Here is a 17,215-nt window from a genome sequence, read left to right on the forward strand (position 1 = left end):
AGTCAAACTCTTCCAACTTTGTCTGTCAACATCTACCATTCCTTCTTGCTGGAAATGTTCCCAAATTCAGCCTGTTCCTGAAAAGGGTGACCATTCTAATCCCTCAAACTACCGTCCTATTGCTTCAATTTCCTGCCTCTCTAAAGTTTTGAATCTATCCTCAACAGGAAGATTCTTAAACATCTATCACTTCACAACTTTCTATCTGATCGCCAGTATGGGTTCCGTCGAGGCCGTTCTACTGGTGATCTGATTTTCCTTACTGAGTCTTGGTCATCATCTTTTTAGAGATTCTGGTGAATCTTTCGCTATTGCCTTAAACAAATTAAAAGGTTTTAATAGAGTCTAGTACAAAAGTTTGATTTTCAAACTACCCTCTTACGGCTTCTATCCTTCTCTCTGTAACTTCATCTCAAGTTTCCTTTCTGACCGTTTGTTCTATTGCTGTTGTAGTAGACTGTCACTGTTCTTCTAAATCTATTAACTGAGGTGTTTCTCAGGATTCCGTCCTATCACCCACTCTCTTCCTATTATTCATCAATGATCTAAACCAAACTTCTTGTCCTATCCACTCCTTCGCTGATGATACCACTCCGCACTTTTCCACGTCTTTTCGTAGACGTCCTTCAGAAAGTAAACAGCTCACTCAGGAAAACCACGGAACGCCTGACTTCTGATCTCTCTGAAATTTCTGATTGGGGCAGAGCAAACTTAGTATTGTTCAATGCCTCAAGAACTCAATTTTTTTCATCTAACAACTCGATACAACCTTTTAGACAACTATCCCCTTTTCAATGACACTCAACTGTTCCCTCTTCTACACTGAACATTCTCGGTCTGTCCTTTACTGATAATCTAAACTGGAAACTTCACATCTCATCTCTAGCTAAAACAGCCTCTATGGAGTTAGACGTTCTGGGTCGTCTCTCCCAGTTTTTTCTCATCCATCCCCCCAGCTGCTAACTCTGTATAGGGGCCTTATCCGTCCATGTATGGAGTATACTTCACATGTATGGGGGTTTCACTCATACTGCTCTTTTTGTTGCTCTTGGCTGGTGCCCCTTCTTCATGAGAAAAAAATTGTAACCTTTTATTTCACTCTAGACTACTTTTTAGTTGCTTATTTAAACTGATTTACATGTAAATATGTGGAATAAACAAAAAATAAATGAATAAAATCCAAAAAAGCCAATAAAAGCCAAGAAAAAACAAACATAACCAACTTCTTTGTTCAATTTGTCTATAGTATTTACATTTGAGGAATGCACTGAACAGTTATCACGAAGCCTTATAAAGTATATATGTGTGCGTATCTGTGTTTCTGAATGTGTTTACGTATGTTTATTTGTCTTTCTATTATTATTATGATGTACTCCCATCATAACATATTAATCTCCTCTTCCCTTGTCGTTACCTTGCCCGTCCCCTCCGTCCACTGCTTCCCACTCACCTATGACCGTCATGTTGGCAGACTTCTGGAAGGTTTCAAAATTATCATCGGATATGACCTCACAGGTGAAGGTGCCGGAGGAGGACAGACCCACGTTCTTCAGGACGACCTTGAACTCTGTGGAATTCTCGGACTGTAGGAGGAAAAAGACAGGCATTAGTTTGTGTGTGTGTGTGTGTGTGTGTGTGTGTGTGTGTGTGTGTGTGTGTGTGTGCGTATGTGTGTTCATGGGGGGTGATGATGCTGGCCAGTCCCACATATGCCCGTATTCTTAAACCCTTTGTTCTCTTTTCATCATTATTTTCAAAGGTCAGGGAAATATTTAGTCAGGTTTTCATGGACTTTTTTTTATTGACACTGCAAAATTCATGTTAAAATAGCGATAGAAATATGAAAGCACTCTTGAAAGTCTCAGTATCTCAGTATCCAGAGCCCAGTGAGAGTAGTCGAGATATGACGACGAAACGTTTATGAATACTGGCCATGGTCACCTAACATAGTCTTCCTCATAGTTGTCACGATCACTCCTTTGTTTGGATGAGTGCCATAAGACCCCGTTATTGTGGTGACTAATTGTAGGACCAACACGGCTTCATCTTTCAGTCATAATTACCTGCCGTGTCCCATTTGCAGGTCTTGTGTCTCAGGTGTTCTTGTTTTTATCAACGTAAGCAAAAAATCTTCTAGTTTGTCTAACAAATCATATACCAAAATCAAAGCATACGCCAAACTAGCACTACTGAGGTGGCTTCATTAGGCTTGTTTGCTGTCTGGAAGGTGTCACTTGTTGCTGTTTGTGTTGTGGCTCTCAGTGCACCTCAACACCAGTTATAGATGAGTAATGATGTACCAGATGTTCTTGATGCACCTTATGTTAGCCACTACAAAGAAGAAAATCATCTTTTCATTTAACTGCGCCATATGTAAAATGTTCACCAATTATTACTTGGTATATAGAACTAATAGTCATGCATCACCTCTCAACACGCCACACCACGCGCTGCCAAGGCTACGTACATACAAGTCCTCCGGCATGTACTTAACAATACATCAGTAAGATTTACAGTTCGTATCCTTTCTTACTGTTATCACTAAATGTAGATAAGTATAAATGTACCATATATTCAAGTTAGATTTACTCACTTTGTTTATGTTCGCGTTAATATTGCAGTAGCTAATAGAGCTTTGGATTCGTTTATAAAAAAAAAAGTTTAGGATATTTTTTTTTTTTCGAATGATGTTACGTGCGTATTTCTCAATTAGTGTAATAGTAAACGGTCTGGCCTCCGCTCCCTCCTGTGACCCACTTAACACAGCGAACGCTCTGCATTACACTAAACATAGATGAATTACGCGCGACACTGACGTAACACTCTACTTTTTTCCCATTACACTTGTACTGGTTAATGAATCATGCACTCGCTGATGCCAGGCCACTTTTTCTAGCACGCTCAAACACACACACACACACACACACACACACACACACACACACACACACACACACACACACACACACACACACCATATACAATAATAATCTAAAATGACCGCATCTACTGTAATTACAAAACATTAATATATTATACGGGGTAGGTTGGGGGGGGTGTCAAATTCGTGTGGAGAAAGTGGAATCTGGCGGGAGGGAGGCTTGGAGGAGACCGAGAAGGAGAGGTAAGCAGGGAGGGAGGTATAATATGTAGCTGCACGAGTGAGCCAAGACAAGTACTATAAGACATTCTATTTGCTTTGGAGAGACCAGTCATTCTTCGAGGGTTGTGGAAACGAGTCATGTGTATAGATGTCGACTGAGATTTCCTTTTATACAACGTCCATGTATTGTCAAACCTCCACTGCGGTATTCTCTATGTTCGGTTGCTAATTGTTGGTGCACTTATGAACAAATTATCTGAGAAATACTGAAGCTACGCAGATGCTGTAGGACGGAGGATGTTACATTATCACTACAGTCCGTATTCCCAAATATTTCGGTCCAATATTAGCTCAGCTACTTTTTAAACAGGCTCTAGTGGAAGTATTTTGGCAGAAGGGGAAGGTGGCAAGGATGTTTTCCTGATTCTAGTGAAAGTTTAACGAAGATTCTGCGACTCAGATAGAGATACAACATCACGAAAACCCTGCTAGTCATCTCTGTGGTCTTTGAAAATTATTCCCCGTGAGATTCTAAAGCGTTTAAGAAGACGAGCCCATAACTGACGAGGAGTAGGATGGAGGTCGGTACTGATGCAATGGTTGCTGTAGGGGCGTGTGGTGGTCTTGAGAGTTTCATTCTAATAATTCTCCTTCATTGCCGTTAGGAGCACGTCCACTTTTCATTTTTTTTCCATATTTGCTTTGTAAGAGTCAGATGAACCTCTCTTGCATATCTTCTTTTCCTTATTCTGTCGGAGTCTTCAGGCACGAGGAGCAACAGGCGGCAGAGTGAAGGGCGTGTGATGCGTATCAGGCTCACCGACAAGACACTAACGTTTCTGACTCATACAGTGCCTGACTGGGTGCCGGGTGGACGTGTGTTCTGGTCTTTGGTACTTGAACTTGATCAGCTGAATCCTTCACGAAGACAACGCGAAGTAGATAAATTGCTGACTCTCTCTCTCTCTCTCTCTCTCTCTCTCTCTCTCTCTCTCTCTCTCTCTCTCTCTCTCTCTCTCTCTCTCAATTCCGGCAGCCATTCGACGCGAATGCCCCGTAATAAAATAGTACATATAAATACGGAGCAAAATATGTGATGGCTTAAAATTCATCGAGTGCTGTAATGAGATGTCACAAGGGTTGGCATTAAAAAAAATAAAACCCCCAAAAAATATTAAAAAACAGCCTGTGTGTGCTTTTTTTTATATATATTTTACATATAAAAATATAATTTTGTGTCATATTGATAACTAAGATCTATATATGTACATATGAACAAAAAATGTAAAAGTAGTCATTTCCTGTATAGTACAAGTTAATACAGACTTTGTTCAACAGGACCAACCTGTATCAACATGACCTAAACAAGTGTCTGTCCTTCAGATAACACTTCACACCTTTCGTTTCACTCTAGATTACTTTTGAATTGCTTATCTAAACTGATTTACATATAAATAATAAACAATAAATAAATAAATAAATAATAAACAATGAATAAGTAAAACCTCCAAAAAATAATAAATCCCTCCCAAAAATAAAATCCCAAAAAACAATAAAGCCCCAAAAAACAATAAAACCCCCCAAAAAAAACAATAAAGTCCCTCAAAAAAACAATAAAGCCCACAAAAAACAATAAAGCCCCCAAAAAACAATAAACCCCAAAAATAAACAATAAAGCCCCCAAAAAACAATAAAGCCTCCCAAAAAACAATAAAGCCTCCCAAAAAACAATAAAGCCCCCCAAAAAAATAAAGCCTAAAAAAACAATAAAGCCCCCCAAAAAAGCAATAAAGCTCCCCAAAAAACAATAAAGCCCCCACAAGAAAAACAATAAAGTCCCCAAAAAACAATAAAGCCTCCCATAAAACAATAAAACCCCCCAAAAAAAACAATAAGGCCCCACAAAAAACAATAAAGCCCCCACAAAAAACAATAAAGCCCCACAAAAAACAATAAAGCCCCACCAAAAAACAATAAAGCCCCCACAAAAAACAATAAAGCCCCCAAAAAAGCAATAAAGCCCCCACAAAAAACAATAAAGCCCCCAAAAAAACAATAAAGCCCCCAAAAAAAAACAATAAAGCCCCAAAAATACAATAAAGCCCAAAAAAAACAATAAAGCCCCCAAAAAACAGTGGATTGGGTTAAAAAAAAAAAAAAAAAGGAGGGGGTTTGCAATCCCGGATGTGACCAAACGTACTTATGAGGACGCCACACAGATGTCACACGTCCGAAAAGTTGAGATGTGTAGATTAGATAGTCATGCAACCAATGGGAATGAACGGGTGCAGTAACCCGACATGACTGGAAACTAGCATAGGGACAGTATTTTGCGCAGAAAACTCACTCCACATCGCCCGTAAGTATATATGTGTTGTATTGTAATAGTAGTAGTAGTAGTAGTAGTAGTAATTACCGAATTTAGTAAGTGTTGTTGAAGTTAAGAGTTAATGGCGATGGTGAAGGTAACACGCACTACGTCCCCTCATCAGGACAGTTTTCAAGAGCCACACCGGCGATTAGCCTGATTCCTATGGATGTTTTTTTCTTATTGATGATGCAAAACACTTCCCAAACCGTCATTAGAATTAAAAAAAAAATAAAAATCCCTGGAAGCCTCAATAACTTATTCTGTCAAAAGAAGCTGAGATGAAACACTGCAACGTTTAAGAATGCGGACCTTACAGAAGTCCTCGTGTTTAGTAGCAGACAGGCCACTCGTCCCGCCCCCTCAGCCTTGACGCGTTACAGGAGTCATAACACGCCGCTACTTTGGTGCTGCTGCCCTTACCTGTTACGTGCGGCAAGCCAGGTAACTCTCATCATACTATCATTTATTTATGTATTTATTTACCTTTTATGTGTGATCCGTTGCTAACAAATCATATATTCATGTGTGTTATGCGAGAGTTATAGATTTACGTTCATGCTTTTTCAGCCACATTTTTTCTGCTCTGTTCGTCGATGTGAGTAGTTTTTTTTTTTCCTCTCTTGCTTTTTTTTTTTCCCCCTTTATAGCATCACCCTCCTCCTGTGTGCCCGCTGAAATTTATCGTTTGCATTCGTTTTGAGTGCGTGTATGTGCATGTGTATTGCACTCTATTGTTGTTCATACTGTTGTGATGCGTGACGATGGGTGTTGGTGCGCGGCGCGGATGAAGGAAAACGCCGACAGTGCCCTCGTTGTTTAGATGTATTAGATAACGAAGTAGCAACAGCACTTTCCTAACTACGGAAAAACATATCTCTTGGTTTGGAATTGTTAAAGCGAAATTGAAACGCAGCTGTAGTGTATGGTGAGCCCCTAAGAGGTCACTAGGTGTGTGTGTGTGTGTGTGTGTGTGTGTGTGTGTGTGTGTGTGTGTGTTGTCACTTACACTATACATGGAGTAAGACTAGACTAAAATAGGTTCTTGTGAGATACACGCACCGTATGGCAGGCAATGCTTTGTTAATGCACTAAGGAGACGGACTTGGAGCGAAAAATAAATAAATAAATAAAGTAAATAAATAAAATAAAATAAAATAAAAATAGAGGGAAAAAGAAAGAAATCTCGCTAATTGGCTCTTCCAAAAATAGCAGACACATATCCGTGCACACACACACACACACACACACACACACACACACACACACACACACACACACACACAGCACATTTTTTTTTTTTTCAGTTAACTTCATAAAACATCGCTGCATTATTTCCCTCTGTGTTGGTTTTATGCGTGTCATGATCCATTCCTCGTTAACATTCGTACTGCTTGTATGGAGAGTTTAGAGAAGCCTTGTGATATACTCCTTGACTGCCTTGACTACATTATCACCAGCGGCAGGAACATAGATAGATCAATAGAGAGAGAGAGAGAGAGAGAGAGAGAGAGAGAGAGAGAGAGAGAGAGAGAGAGAGAGAGAGAGAGAGAGAGAGAGAGAGAGAGAAGAAACAAAAGAAAGATAGGTGGATAGATAAATAGCTCGATAGATAGACAGATAGGTATATAGATAAACAGATAGATAGACTGATAGACAGGAAGACAGGTAAAGATAGACATACTATTTATGCATCCATTCATTAATTCGCTTGCTTGTTTGTTAATTCATTCGATTATTTATTAGAGCGTGTCGTTTTTATTTATGTTGCATTTTTCGTGTGGTGCAATTCTTCACGTCTCCTGCGCTAAAATAATCCTGTCAGTGCTGCCGCCGCTCACTAGGTCCCTGCTTGCCGATACCTCGTTTCTCTGGCTGAGGGAGACTCGAAATGGCATTTTTTTTTTTTTAAATATTTGTGCATATACATGTACAATCTGTACTGACAAGTGGGTGACCTGCTCTTAAATGCTGTACCTCAGACCTCTAATTCCATGGTAATCGGTACCGTTATCCAGGGGTACTCTGTTATCTACGTTAATTCATGCTATTATAATCTTATTAGCCGTACTGCTACCCACGGAACTGTGTTATCTTTGTTGACTCACATCGTTATACGCTCATGACAATCCACGGTATTATGTTAATATTGAGTGAGGGACGAGGAGGCAGGCGGTGAAGGAGTAAGGACAGTAAGCATGACTTCACTCAGAAGCGAACACAGAGGCGGCAGGGAGGTGCGTGTCGACCGGACGGTGGGCGCGTCACACCTGCCCTTTGATTATCTCCAAAGGAAAAGAATAAACATAATTCATCACGCCTGCTAAATAAATTAATTTTCCCTTAATAAATGCACGTGTGGATTTCATAGCAGACGCTGTGAGGGGCGGGGACCACACAGGAGCGTGTCCCTTCACTGTTCCTTGATGTTCGTGCCTGCATTATTCATTTCATTAGTGATGATTCATATTTTGCATTTAGGGCACGGAAACTCAAACAGGTTTAAGCAAATATCGCCCTAACAGCCGTGCCAGGAAGCAGCGTGTCATAACTTGCCCTGCGTGCCGGCCAACGCTGGGTGGCGGAGATAGCTTTCATAATTATGTACCAGGAAGGGATCAATGATGGGTGTGTAGTGTTTATGCAAACTTACATACCGACCAAATGAGGCACAAGTGGAAATTGGTGAAATGTGCTTCGTTCATCGTGTTACAGCCTCGTGTTATTGGATGTGTGTGTGTGGGCGGTGCTTCCTTCCACTGGCCGCACGTAATATTTCTCCGTTATTCACAGCAAGTGCAGGTGCATCAGGGGCAGCGGTGGCCTCACTCGTGCTGCATCCCCCTGCACGTCGCCACCTTCGCCTTCTCGGTTTCTCGTTTTCTGTGTTATACTAACTCCTGTTTCTAGCCTCTCAAATACTCGCGTCAAAACATTTATATACTTTTCCATCCCTACCGATCTTGCTCTCTTCCCGTCAGTCATTCCATTTTATGAGGCATCGGGCAGTCACGTGTAAATGGTCGGCGCTCTGACATCGTGGTGCGTCCAGAAATTTGTTACATTCTCGAGTTAAAATCACTCTGGGCACGATGACATTTGCTTCAGTCCGTTCACTGCTGTGGCTGGCCTTTGTCAGCAATCACACCAATGTGGGAAAAACCGTTTACATGGACACTCAGATAAAGAGAGAATAGAAGGTTAATTTTGTCTTTTCAAGGTCGCAGAACTATTCAAGAGACTTGTACAAATATAAGTATCTAAAAATTTGTAACTATTATGGGAAACATTGTCTTCCAGTGAAAGCATTAATTCAATTCGTTTAGTTGCATAATGAGACAAAAGGCCCCGTTTTCTTCACACCTCGTCAATGACTGCTATACTCACTCTTCATGGCGTGGTAACGAAAGGATGAATTATCTACGAGTCAGTCATAATGTTTACTTTCATCTTTGGTAGAGAAGTCACATTATCCAAGATAATGTGGAAGTATCAGCACTATAGAGACTTTTGATTCACATTAACTTCTAAGAAATAAGTCAGGTATTACTTTCATCCGAAGTAGAAAACTCCTATCTCTTTCAGTGATATACTATTATTTGCACTATGGGGGGTTTTGATTCACACCACCTTCAACGAATTAGTCAACTGCTACTTTTCATCTCAAACAGAAAAGTCGTATTGCCTTTTGATTCACCCTCTCTCCTCCCTGATGGCGTGAAGGAAGTGCAGTGGGCGGCTGTGAGTTCTCCGTGGTCCGCTTTTCCCAGTATTTGCCTCGCCGGCCGAGCTAATACTCCAGCAGCGGGCACGAGGAACCCAGCGGGATCTCTGATAATGCTCCATTCCTGACCAAATACGAGGCCACGAAGCACTCAGTGGCTGCCTTCGTTCCGCCATCTGCGTGAAATATTTGACGTCACGTATTTACTGACTGAAAGCTTCTATTCTCGCCTTGATGGGGAAGGTGAAGCGTATTGTTCCCGCGCGAAGGTGAACTGGCAACCCATGTGATCCATCCTCATGATTAATTGAATTTCTTCTTGATCTGCCGCAGGGGTATTGTGATCGATGCGCCACAAATGATTATAGCCTCCGAAACAGCTAGTAGACTCCTGTTGTTGATGTTCTTTTTTTTTTTTTTAGTCTTCTTTACCAATCAATGTCTTTTGTCTGGGTTAATTGCATCATCTAATATGTCATGATGAGGACTGATTCCCGCGCTCGCCTCAAAAGTTCTTATTACATTCCTGTCTTCTCTCTCTCTCTCTCTCTCTCTCTCTCTCTCTCTCTCTCTCTCTCTCTCTCTCTCTCTCTCTCTCTCTCTCTCGTTGCATTTGTCAGTTAAATTCATTCATTCGCTTACTTATTTATTTGTTTATTTATTTATTTGTTCGTTTCAGGAGAGAGAGAGAGAGAGAGAGAGAGAGAGAGAGAGAGAGAGAGAGAGAGAGAGAGAGAGAGAGAGAGAGAGAGAGAATATATATGTATGTGAGTGTAGGTTTGGGTGTGGGTGGGTGGGTGGGGTGGCTGTGTTTATACGTGCGTATGTTCTCGTGGTCAACCAGGTATTGTACATGGCCACGCATCACACCAGGCCGCCAGTTCCGCCCCAGCACAGGTACCAGGGCAGCGATCAGACCCTTGGCGTGGCGTGGCGGAGCAGCAGCAGCGGGGTTCGGGAATGTCTGAATAAGGGCGGGTCACTTTTAGAATCCTCACAGTGGGATGATCACCTTTAGTCGCTTGTGTAGGGGAAGGGAGGAGGAGGAGGAAGAGCTTTTGTGTGACGGTGGAAAAAAAAAAAAGCGCGTGGATTTGAATTGCGGTGTCATTAACTTGAGTAAAACTGGATTTTGATAAGTGAGATAAAAAAAAGAATCGTCCAATAGATATGTTTACTCTCTCTCTCTCTCTCTCTCTCTCTCTCTCTCTCTCTCTCTCTCTCTCTCTCTCTCTCTCTCTCTCTCTCTCTCTCTCTCTCTCTCTCTCTCTCTCTCTCGTTTTATTTTTCAGCATATGGAGCGTCAGGTTGGATCAACAGACATGTAGCAATGAATAATTCTGAAAGGTAAGGAAAAGGTGAAAGGTGAACATGATTCCCACCCAGGCACACTGACCGAAAAACACAAGTGAAAAATCAGTTAGGTAAGGTTTCCACATAATAAAAATTAAAAAGGAAAGACACTTATTATTAAACTACATGGTATTAACATGTCGTATGAAGATGTTTAAGAGTTATAAACAAATTCTTTATGATAATGAGTGAAGTAAATGTAGGAATGGTTGAAAATGCTTGAGACTGATCTCTGCGTCTCATCTCAAATCTCTCTCTCTCTCTCTCTCTCTCTCTCTCTCTCTCTCTCTCTCTCTCTCTCTCTCTCTCTCTCGTAAGACGTGTTGGTAGCCGACACCCGGCATCGATATTTCTGATTTACAAAAGTAAGTCAACAGAAAATGGTCCTAAAAAAAAAAAAATCCGGAGATGTATGATTGTAAGTCGTATTTAAGTGGTCCAGTAACCTACCACCATTGGCCGATTTGATGCGGTTCAAATATCAGAAGAGCAAACAATAATAAGAATAAGATGGAATAATGCACGGAGTATAAGAAAGAAAAGTCCTTTGATGATAAAGTTCGGAATAATGTATTCATAGACTGCAGAATTGTACTGGGAAGAGAAATTAATAATACCTTATTATAATATTAATATAATAAATAACTTTAAGAGTACGTGGAAAATGGCTGTAAAAAGCTGTTAAGTCAGAAACACCTCCAACAGCAAGAAGGAAAGAATCCGGAGATGGTTGTAAGAGGTCATTACAATAAAATCACAACATAATATCTTTAAAAATTTAAATGATGAAGACAAAGAGATGAGACAGGAACCGGAAGTAACTAGAATTACTGCACAGGAAGAGGAAACAGGTTCATGGTCATCACAAACAAACTAAAGAGGCGCTAACAGAAGACAGACATGTACGAACTGAACTGGTAGAAAATGTACAGCATGTTACGAGGAAATGAGATAAGTCTAGTGTCCAGAATATCAAGATTTTCACGCATAATTGTACGGTGATGGAAAGGAGGAAATGATGCCACTGATAGATATTCGTAATTCGGATAAAAAGTGACAGTGAAGGAAATGGCGACAGATTTACGGCAGCTGGATGAAGGCAGGCAGCGGGGAGCACGAGTCATAAGCCGCACCCTCTGGAGAAACCAACGAGAGTTAAACTTTCACTTTCTCAGATGAAATTTACGTTCACAGATTTATTCAGCGGTAATAGTATTGATAAATGTCAATTATAATGGTAGACTTGACGGAGTTCAGGACACTGCGTCTGTTTCTGTTATCTGCAGCGATATTTTTTTTTACCTGGCATTACCACAGCTCATCTCAGTGCAGGACAAGCCGTCAGTCAGCCCCAGCGACAGGCATTTTTTTTTTTTTTATGTTTCAGGAATATCTATCACGGGAAAAGGAATGAAAGCTTGCTCAAATGCTGTACTGAGAAAAAAGAATAGGAATAAGAGAATCGAGAGAGAGAAGCCAGTTTATTTTCTGAGGTGTCTTGATGCTCCTGGCTGGCACACGGCTGCTCTTATCCATTCCATAAATAACGCAAATACTGGCAAACTGTTACGAACATTTGTATGTGACTCACTCACGAGTAGGAGTTTTAGTTCATGAGGCAGACATTCATGATGACATAAAAAAAAAAAAAATCGTGATAGCTTTAAGGAGTATCGGGAATGATTACACTGCAGGCATAAAGTTACATAAGAAAATTTAAAAAGTTCTTTGTTCAGAAATATGTCGCCTGCTCTCTCTCTCTCTCTCTCTCTCTCTCTCTCTCTCTCTCTCTCTCTCTCTCTCTCTCTCTCTCTCTCTCTCTCTCTCTCTCTCTCTCTCTCTCTCTCTCACACTTTTCACATCGTTCTCCATGTGTATAGATTTCTTCCAAGAGGCTGCCGCGCACGTGTCAGCACTGACACTGGTAACTAAGATAAACTCAGTCACATGAATGGAATTACACAGATAGAGTCTCTTAACCCTTTCATTGCTCTTTGAATTAATCACAAAATACTCCAAAGCATTATTGTTTTCTACAGCCACCTCTGAGCATAACACTGGCTAAACATTGGATAATCTACACTTTTAATCCTATTTTCTTTCTTGTAGATGCTCTAAAACGTTCTATAAATTGCCATTAGTATTGTCAATTGTTCCGTATCGCTGTGAAAGAGCTAAAGCCTGTCATATGAAAGTAGAGAAACTCATTAACTTACGATAATGAATAAATACACTAGATTAAAACACCGAACAAAAATTTATAAAAAAAAGTAAAGTGGAGGAATACGTGAATGAATTTACAGAAGAATAACCAAGGAATCTCATATCACGAAGAAGATTGCTATGAAACGGAACGCTTCTAGACAAACAAAACATTATGAGATCGCTGTCCCTCTTCCCAGAAGGGGGAAAAATACAATCAGTGCAATCAGTAAGTCCTAAGATATGGATTCGAGGCGTGGAGCTGTAAAGTCGGAAAACGCAAACTCTGGAGCGCTTATAGGAATACATGATGTAATGCCCGACATAACTCAGTGAGGCGAGACCAAGAACACAGTGGGTGGGCGTACACACTGAGAGGCGGAGAGTATTAATCGCAACACTGCTAATAAATGAACAGTTATAGGTTGGAGGAGATAGACGGATAGAGAGATGGATAGATAGACAGACAAACAGAATAGACAAACAAACAGATCGATCGATCGATATATACGAGATATATATATATATATATATATATATATATATATATATATATATATATCTATATATATATATATATATATATATATATATATATATTTATATATATATATATATATACGAGTATATATATATATATATATATATATATATATTTATATATAGATATAGATAGATAGATAGATAGATAGATAGATAGATAGATATACCGATATAAACTACAAGGAATCTGTGAAACTAGTTGCTGCGTAGATATTACTTTCGTGCGATAAAGCAATAAATAGAAAGTGAAATGGTTCTGATTGAAAAAAAAAAAAAAAAGGTAAAATGTGTATGAAATAAAAGAGATGTAAGGAGAGTTTGGTTTTATTTTGGAAAATTATGTAGTGAAATTAATTTTACGAATAAAGAAATAAAAATAAAAATTACAAAAGCTATGGTGAAAGGGGAAGGATTTGAAAGGTTTCTGAAGTAGAAAGTATTGCTAGAGAATTTTATATTTTGTATGATATAATGAAAGCAGTTTAACAAATAGAGGGCAGAATGTGATGATTGAAGTGGCCGTGATAAAGTGTCTTTAAAATGAGAAAATTAATAAATATGAGATGTAATATAAACGAAAAACCCAATAATCTGTATTGAGGAAGAAGCAGCAGCTCCCTTGCAACTTCCCGGACTCACGTGTCTAAGATTTCTCTGTAGCTTGAGTCACGACGAAACTTTTTTGTTCATTTGCACACCTGCATCCCCGCGCGGCGCGTCGCTTCCCTGTATATATTAGTGAGAAACCACGAAAGAATAAGCCAAAGAGGAATATATTTCAAGTTGAATTCCATTGTCGACTGCATTCCAGAAGTGACTGTGACGGAGCTTTGGCTTGTTCCTTATTCTGAAGAGCTGTCGGAGAGATCAGTCAGCCTTCTCCTGCCTCGAGGTCTGTGAGAGTATGTTATGTTCCTTTTCTCAAACTGATTTCATACAGAATCACTTGGATGAACAGTATATTACAGACATGCTGCCAGGATTGCCACACTTCATACAATACCTGTTGATAACGCTCACAAGCTGTGCAGATATACACCGATATAATTTCACATTATCCTTTCTTGATTTAGCTCTTGGCTACCTTTGCGGTGCCCCGTGATCCTGTGGAGTCAATTGTAAAGGAGCCAAGTTCATCACGTGCCGTGGGTGTCGGTAGTGTAGACCATTACAAACATATAACAAGGTGGAGAGCACCAGCAGCCTCACTTAAGAGTGTAATTCTTGAGGGAATGTCAAAGATTATCAGAGAATCTCTAACTTTTCCCTGATGCACTGAATCACACATGTTGAGATTCATGACGTGTTCAGGAGTCCATCAGTGTGTTTGTTACAATTATTATTTATTTTCCCTGAAGCAAGTCTCTTTTTTCCTCGTATTGAAATTCTTCGCGAAAGACATGGTGATATTTTCAGGAGGACGCGAAGTGCAAAAATACAACTATTTGTTGACATCGTGAGTGGCAGCGCTGCGTGCCGGGCCCCGGGGGAAGCTGCACCAAATTGTACGAATGGATCTTTACATGATCAAGCTTTTTCACAAAACTAAAGTGAATCTTCACATCGTACAAATTCTCGCAATGCTTCCTTGAGGTGAGTCGCCACATTCCCGAGAAAGTTGTGGCTTAACGAAACAGACACTCGACCCCAGCCAATTATGCTGACACGCGGCGGACGCTTAGCTTTTAATTGCCTTGGTGTTTTCCTGTTTCGTGGCGGTGTTGTTTCTTGGCGCCGCGCAGCACCTGGACACGTGTTGATTCAAACCGAAAAGTGAAGCCAACACAGGAGGCGGCGTTACCCGAGATGTCTTGCTGGGCTTTACACCGCTGGGAAAAATATTCTCTTCCGTGAGACGAGTTTTCTTGCAGGTAACGAATTAGACTAAGGAAACATAGGAAGCGTGCGCTGGAAACATAACACACCTGTGTTTGAAAAATTAAATCTGAGATAAAAGGAAAGAGAGAAAAAAAAAATGCCACGCGATGTTGTGTTTTGCTGTCTTTAACAATGGATAGCTAATTGTTATGACAGGAGGAACCCGCGCCGCCTCCCTCTTCCTCTGCCCTGTCACTCCCGTGCGGGAGGATCACCAAGAAGACACCACAGCACAGGTAAATGTTTTCTCTACGTGCCCATACTGCCACGTCATGTACCTTATTCCTCAAACACTGGTTAGGTTAGTCAACCTTATCAACTAGTGGTGAGTCTGTTGCTGCAACCTCTCTCTCTCTCTCTCTCTCTCTCTCTCTCTCTCTCTCTCTCTCTCTCTCTCTCTCTCTCTCTCTCTCTCTCTCTCTCTCTGCATTGGCTGTTTCTGTGTTCGCTTGTCTGTCCGTCTTGGCTGTTGTTGTGTGTAATGCCTCTCATCAAGCCTATCTGTAAATATGTATATTTCCGTGTCTGTATCTGTGTTTTTGCCTCTCAGCTTCTCTCTCTCTCTCTCTCTCTCTCTCTCTCTCTCTCTCTCTCTCTCTCTCTCTCTCTCTCTCTCTCTCTGGGTTTATGTGATGCAAGAAGAAAAATATCCTTGTTATACCATTTTTCCGGGCACAGTATGGCTAGATGACATACCTTCATGCATTTATTGGCGCATTGTAACTGTGTCCGGCGACGACTGCATGTCTGCACCGAGGTGGTAAGGAAAGCAACACGGAGAGTTGTACCGGACATTTGGCAACACAGTGTTAAGGAGATTGGAAATGTCCCGGCACACTGTCTCAAAACACGGGTCGAGCAGTGTTAACAGGGTGTTGTTAGCGTCACGTTCCCGGCGCGGCCATTAGGTGCCGTTGTTGTTTTTTTAAGAATTCGATGAAATGCATTGTGCACTTGCTTCTCGCTTCTATTTCTGGACATGTCTTGTCTACGTATAATTCTGTCACCAACTTCTTTATATCTTTTCTCTTGTGGTTTGTTTCCAAACCTTTTTGTAGTCAGTGTTCACCTTGTATAAACTTGACTTCGAGCATCAGTTGGAGCTCTAACGTTTCTTGCTCAATTTTTTTACTAATCTTTTTTAGTAATGTTTTTCAGCCGCGTCGACGAAAAGGTACTGTTGTTTATTCCATCATGTGTTACAGATTATTCTCTTCTGCCATTTGTAGTTCTGACAACTTTACGAACAAAGATTATCTGTTTATTCTCTCTCTCTCTCTCTCTCTCTCTCTCTCTCTCTCTCTCTCTCTCTCTCTCTCTCTCTCTCTCTCTCTCTCTCTCTCTCTCTCTCTCTCTCTCTCGTCAGATGTTAGTTTTTTTGCGTGCCTTATTCTTTGTGAAAAGTGCACCACGATGATAATGATGTTGGTGATGGTGATGATGAGAATTATGGAACTTTGTGAATCAAGATTATTAATATGATAAAGAAATACACGGAAACGTAAAATCTAACTATAAATGTTATGGAAAAAAATACATAAGGGACCTTAAGATCCTAGTCCATTAATATATAAATATATATATATATATATATATATATATATATATATATATATATATATATATATATATATATATATATATATATATATATATATATATATATAATACACTGCAACTTCCTTTCGGACCATTAATATGATGAAAGAATAGACGAGGACAAACACAGACCAATAATATGATGAAGAAACAGACTGAAACTCAAATGCAAATCACAAATATTATGAAAATTGTACATCACGCAGCGTATACTCAGAATTCATCTCGTGACGTGTCTGAATTCACTTTTTTGTTCACATTCACTTTACAATTAGAGTGCAGCGCGAGACGAGGGCGGGCGCGAGGGCGGGGAGTTCCCTGCAGGAGGGCGGGCCGAAGGGAGACCAAGGGGTGAGGAAGGAAGCAGGCAGGGTAAGTAATGGGTGTTATGAAGGGTGGCTGAAGGGAAAGTTAGCCACGCATTTAACTGTAGTGGTGAGTGTGT

The 17,215-nt window shown here is 40.4% G+C and overlaps 1 protein-coding gene across 1 annotated transcript in view; it reads right to left on the reverse strand.

Annotated features, from left to right (window-relative positions):
* The window catches only part of LOC135101302 (uncharacterized), a 57,547-nt gene that overhangs the window by 18,264 nt on the left and 22,068 nt on the right, over positions 1-17,215 (reverse strand). Inside the window, exon 2 of the mRNA XM_064005102.1 lies at positions 1,451-1,583. Within this exon, the coding sequence (XP_063861172.1) occupies positions 1,451-1,463 (13 nt within the window). The 5' untranslated portion in view covers positions 1,464-1,583. The remainder of the gene's footprint in view (positions 1-1,450; positions 1,584-17,215) is intronic.

This window comes from Scylla paramamosain, chromosome 1, assembly GCF_035594125.1.
Source record: "Scylla paramamosain isolate STU-SP2022 chromosome 1, ASM3559412v1, whole genome shotgun sequence".
Taxonomy (NCBI): Eukaryota; Metazoa; Arthropoda; class Malacostraca; order Decapoda; family Portunidae; genus Scylla; species Scylla paramamosain.